The sequence below is a fragment of the Crocuta crocuta genome, unplaced genomic scaffold (genome assembly GCF_008692635.1).
Source record: "Crocuta crocuta isolate KB4526 unplaced genomic scaffold, BGI_CrCroc_1.0 scaffold978, whole genome shotgun sequence".
In the NCBI taxonomy this organism is placed as follows: domain Eukaryota; kingdom Metazoa; phylum Chordata; class Mammalia; order Carnivora; family Hyaenidae; genus Crocuta; species Crocuta crocuta.
This window is the reverse complement of record NW_027530876.1, coordinates 461,782-467,594: the sequence shown is the minus strand read 5'-3', so window position 1 is coordinate 467,594 and position 5,813 is coordinate 461,782. Positions and strand designations below refer to the sequence as shown.

Below are 5,813 nucleotides of genomic sequence, written 5' to 3'. Positions count from 1 at the left end.
CCGGTGGCGGGACGAGGGCCCGGCTCGGGGCGGGACGGGAAGCGGTCTTAGCAGACCTGGGTCCTCACTGTGTGCCTGCCCCGCGCTGCTTTGCCCATCCCCCCCATCCTTCCCCAGCTCGCTGATAGCTCTCACCCCTTGCGGGGGGGTCCTTTCTCACTTGTCACGGCTTGGGGGGCCCACCCCGAGTGAGGAAGGGGAGACAGAGGAGGCATCACTCTGATGACCCCATCTTTGCGGGGGGCGCCCATCCTCCTTTTGACATCCCAGCCCACCCCGCGTTCCCCTCCCCTCCCCGCTGTCTGGGCCCAGTTTCCATAGCAACGCTGCAGCCAGAAAAAACAACAGATTCCAGGCAGAAAGACATTCCTGCATTTCTCTGTCACCTGAGCACCCTGCTGCACACTTGTGGCTCTGCTGCAGGAGTTCCAGGGAGACACCTACCCCTTGGAGACCCTGAGGACAGCCCAGCCCCTTTGCAGTTTAGGGAAGCACTTGACTTAAGGGCGGTGGGGTGCTGGGAAATGCCCGAAACACAAAGCCCCGCTTTGGAGCGGTTGCTGATTTCTGTGGTGTAAGTACTCCCATGGTGGCCCCCAGCACGATGTCGCCGGACACGGAGAGATGCAGGTCCACACCATCATACAGGATGTCCTCTTTCCAGATTCGCTCGGCATTAATAACCCTAAGAGCGTAAACAGGAAAGGGTAGTAAGATAGTTATAGTCACGAGCTTGGAGTAGTGACTGCTTTGCTTTTAATAGAATTCATTCCGTTGTAAGATTATTCCATCAAATGGTGATTAACGGCTGTGTTTAACAAGTGGCTTGCACATTTCCCCTCTACAGCCTTCCGGAGACCACAGCCCCCCAACGCCTTTCCAAACGCACACCTGNGCCCACCCCGCGTTCCCCTCCCCTCCCCGCTGTCTGGGCCCAGTTTCCATAGCAACGCTGCAGCCAGAAAAAACAACAGATTCCAGGCAGAAAGACATTCCTGCATTTCTCTGTCACCTGAGCACCCTGCTGCACACTTGTGGCTCTGCTGCAGGAGTTCCAGGGAGACACCTACCCCTTGGAGACCCTGAGGACAGCCCAGCCCCTTTGCAGTTTAGGGAAGCACTTGACTTAAGGGCGGTGGGGTGCTGGGAAATGCCCGAAACACAAAGCCCCGCTTTGGAGCGGTTGCTGATTTCTGTGGTGTAAGTACTCCCATGGTGGCCCCCAGCACGATGTCGCCGGACACGGAGAGATGCAGGTCCACACCATCATACAGGATGTCCTCTTTCCAGATTCGCTCGGCATTAATAACCCTAAGAGCGTAAACAGGAAAGGGTAGTAAGATAGTTATAGTCACGAGCTTGGAGTAGTGACTGCTTTGCTTTTAATAGAATTCATTCCGTTGTAAGATTATTCCATCAAATGGTGATTAACGGCTGTGTTTAACAAGTGGCTTGCACATTTCCCCTCTACAGCCTTCCGGAGACCACCCCCCCCCAACGCCTTTCCAAACGCACACCTGCAGCGGGCCTCTCCCTTGCGCACCCAGCCGCCCTGCCTTGATCATGCAGCCTCTCTGGCTGTACCTGCCACATTCACACACTTCCTGCCAGCTGGAAACTAACACCTTCTTGGCTGATTTTTGTTTTCTTCCTTATGTTTTTCTGTATTTTTCAAATGTTTTACAATGAGCCCGTGTTTCTTTTATAATTAGGCCCAGTTGATTAAACAAATCTTTTCTGACTGTGGAGGGTTTGGGGAGAGGGAGACCTAGATCCTGAGATTGTTACCTACAAGGACAAAATCAAATGGCAGATAGGTAATGATTTGGGCTTCATGGCTCACGGGAGCCGCTGGTTGACCAGGCGGCCCTAGGACCCCCTGTGCTGCCTAAGACGGCCTTCTCTTTGCAATGACACCCGTGTCTCGGTGTGTTACGCAGCAGCCAGAAGCCACGATTTCGCGGTCGGGTTGGGCATCTGTGTGAAGGACCCCCACTTCCTGAGACACCCAGGGACAGAGGCGGCACCGTGGGAATTCGGAGACTGGGACCTGTGCCCAAGTGCGGCCCCTCCCCCATCATCTTGCAGAACCTCTGTCCCTGCGCGGGTGCTGGGTCCTGCACTCTCCATGCCTGCAAACAAACCAGTGTCCCCCTCTCCTGTCTCCTGATGTAGGCCAGGTGCCCCCGCCAGGGGAGCCTTCCCTACCCTTTTCCTAGCAGGGGTGTGGCGGCCCTGTGCTCCCTTGGTAGGGAAGGTCTGTTTTGGTGGTGGCCCACTGGGTGTAGCCATTTGGAGTACCCCTGCTAGTGCGTGTGCTCCCCAGGCCCAGAACAGCCCTTCCACGAGCTGCTGCCGCCGCTCCCCCTCCTCCCGGAACTGCTTCCCGATCCCCACCGTCCGCCCCTCACTGGCCTCATGGCACGTGTCCTGAACTCTGTCTGTGTCTGTTGGGTCCTTAGCCTACTGGCCTCTGCACCAAGGAGCACATGGAGGTTCAGCGTGCGGTGCCTGGTTCACAGCCCCAAATTGGCCATCTCGGGGCCCAGTGCGCATGGGCTGTTGCAGAGACAAGGGGCCGGGCCCGGGGCCAGCGTTTTACCCCCGTTGCCTTGAGGACACACCTTGCTCTACCCAGTTGGGCCCAGAAAGCACTCTACCCTCTGCCCACCATGGTGGGTCTCTTCCCATGAGGCTGCAGCAGTCCAGCCTTCTTGCACAGCCCCCCACTGTGACCACTACAGCCCCATCTGGCTCATGACCTTGACTTGCTCCCTCCGTTTTGCTGAACCTCGGTTTCCTCATCTGCAAAATGGTTGTCGGGGTCAGGAGTCGGGGGAGACGCACATCAAGGCACCCAAGAAATGATGATGGTCTTATAAGGGTCGCCTCCTTGGCACCTCCCTTAGGCTGCCTTCCCGTGTCAGGAGGGAGGCCCTGTGTGTGTCACCTTTTCTCTCCAGCAAGTCCGTCATTGCCTTGACGACAGAGATCCTGTCCTTCGTGTCTGCATATTCTTTCCAACCCTCCTGCCTGAACCCATTTATTGACTGACTCTCGTTGGGAGAGGAATCGAGGTCTTCCTCCAGCCTCGACGTCAGATGAGCAGAACAGATGCTCAGTCCTTGCCAGAGGGGAGCTCTGCTCTAGGGCTTCTGGACACCAGCTCTGGCCTCAGTGCTGCCCGAAGGAGTGAGGACGATGGAGGAGTGGGTGGCTCTGGCTGGAGGAGAGCTAGGGCATGCTCCAGGGCTAGGGCAGAGCCCCCAGACCCAGTTCAGAGCCTCCGGGGCTCCTCGAGCCCTAGATAGCACTGTGTAGGGCAGGGCAGGTCAGGGCTGAGAAGCGGGGCTCGCTTGGGAACGAGGGTGGAGAGCAGACTTGGTTGCGGAGGGGCTTGGCGCGAGCTCACGGAGGCATTCTCTGCCACAGGTGAACGGGAAGGAGCTCTCCAAGCTGTCTCAGGAGCAAACCCTGGAGGCCCTGCGCTCCTCCAAGGAGCCCCTAGTGATCCAGGTGCTGAGACGCAGCCCCCGCCTCCGGGGGGACAGCTCGTGCCATGACCTGCAGCTGGTGGACAGTGGCACTCAGACCGACATCACCTTTGAGCATATCATGGCGCTGGGCAAGCTGCGCCCGCCCACCCCGCCCATGGTCATCCTGGAGCCGTACGTCCTGTCTGAGCTGTGAGTCGCCCTCAGGAGGGCCCCGGGCCCTGCCTCCAGAGAGGGCACGCCACCCAGACGCCACATAGCCGCAGCTCTGGGCGCGGTGGGGAGACCCCGACTGACCTGCCCTCCCAGGCAGGAAGCAGGCTCCTTGGCCTCCAGAGCTGACTGTGGCATCCAAGGGCTCAGAAATTTCTAGGCTTCTAGCGTCAGGCTGGACACCAGTCAGTGAAGGGGCCAAGGGAGGCCGACATACAGGCCCCCTATGGTATCTACCCCCCAGGCCCAAGTGGGGCGCACAGTGGGACTTTGCAGCTGGAAGGTTGAGAGCCTCAGCTCCTCCTCCTCCATCCTCTCTCCTCTGCCGTCCATTGTCTTCTGCCTCTCAAGCATCCCTCTTTGAATCTTCTCTCATCCTTATCTGTCCCATCCCCCCGCTGCTCTGCAATTCCTCCATCTCTTCGGCTTCTTTCTGGGCCACTCGGAAGAAGGGGGTCTCTCATCCAGGCCTGATGGCTCCTTCCGCTAATCTAAACCCGGGCTGCAGGGAGCTAGTCCCAGGACCCCCTCCTCCGCCAGCAGCCACGCTTAGCTTGGGGCCAGGAGGTAGAGTGGGCCCTCCTGTCCTTCCCCAGCACTCCTTTGGGGCCTGGATAACTCCTGGGGGCGTTGCATGAGTGGGGTCAGTGCCACATGGGAGGGGCACCCATAGTTTGGAGAAGTCGGCACCCTGCCGGCTGGCCTGGGCTGGGCGACGGGGTGGGATGTGGCGGGGAGAGCTAGGCATGCCTGTGTCCTCGGTGCAGACCCCTGCACACTCCTGTCCAAGAAGCATTCCCGGCCTTTGCATGGATGCATGTAGCTCAGAAGGACGGGCTCCGTGCTGAGCGCTCTGGGACCAGCCAGCCTGGGGGCTGGGGCTAGGGCACGAGAAGAGCAGATGGTTGGCCTGACCCCCCTTCTCCTGGGCAGCCCCCCCATCAGCCATGAGTATTATGACCCAGCGGAGTTCATGGAGGGCGGCCCGCAGGAGGCAGACCGTATGGACGAGCTGGAGTATGAGGTGAGCCAGGCGGCCAGGCCAGGGCAGGGCCCACAGCCAGCTCCGGGAGCCTGCCCCGGGATGGCCGTCTGAAGCCCGGCTCAGGCTCGGCTCCTGTTGTTCGAAGGCGGCCCAGCCTTGTGGCCCTTGCCCACGCGTCACTGGTTACTCAGGCTCACGGGCCGAGTTGGGTCAAGTCGGACTGAGTCGGGGAGGGCATGGGTGAGGTCTGTCCCTCAGTCAGTCTGTGTCAGTGAGTGTGTGTCCCATGCATGTCTGTGTCCTGTGTGTCCTGTGTGTCTTGTGTATGTCTTGGGCATTTCCCGGTAGGGGACACCATGGCACATTTGCGCCCTTTGGGACGGTAAGACAGACGCTCCAAGCTGGAGGCTGGAAACTTGGTTCAGGTGACGTGCTGCTGCCGCCGGGGTTGGGGCTGGGCTGTGGCTGCCACCCCTGCGGGCCTCCTCCTTGCTCACATGTTTTGGGGGCTTTCTTCCTCTGCACCCCGCATCCCCCGTGTGGCAGGAGGTGGAGCTGTATAAGAGCAGCCACCGAGACAAGCTCGGCCTGATGGTTTGCTACCGCACGGACGATGAGGAGGACCTGGGCATCTATGTTGGAGAGGTATGAAGGGGTGTAGGAGCAGAGTCTCCTTGGAGCCAGTGGAGCCCCACGCCCCCTCCCTGTGTGCCAGGACATCAGTGCTGGACTTGGACGGCGTCCGTCTATACAACACCGGCAGCAGGGGGAGGCCCCGTGGTGGCGGGTGCTGCCGCAGGGTCTGGCACGTGGAGAGTCCCCACCCCTTCCCACCGCGTGGCCTCTCCACGCCGCCCAGGGCGCTGAGGCTGCCGGTAAAGAGCCGACTGCTGGGGGTATGGCCGACTTATTAGCCTCACACAGGGCCGCTGATGGCTTCCTCCCGCGTTTGCCCAGGGAGTCCTCCCCAGCAGACCTGTGCCCAGGACGGGGACGGCGAGCAAGGCCGAAGCCCTGGCCAGACTTTGTTCCCCTGCCGCGCGCCCTGTGGCCAGCCTCTTCCGGTGCTCACGGGGATTATTCTTCCCCACCGGCCCGTGGCAGGTCTGTCTGTGTCCACA

General features: G+C 60.1%; 1 protein-coding gene across 1 annotated transcript in view; it reads left to right on the top strand.

Annotated features, from left to right (window-relative positions):
* Positions 1-3,435: 3,435 nt before the first annotated feature.
* PDZD4 (PDZ domain containing 4) overlaps positions 3,436-5,813 on the top strand; it is a 6,072-nt gene continuing 3,694 nt past the window's right edge. The window contains 3 exon segments of the mRNA XM_077769628.1: positions 3,436-3,686; positions 4,641-4,731; positions 5,239-5,337. Of these exon segments, the coding sequence (XP_077625754.1) occupies positions 3,616-3,686; positions 4,641-4,731; positions 5,239-5,337 (261 nt within the window). The 5' untranslated portion in view covers positions 3,436-3,615.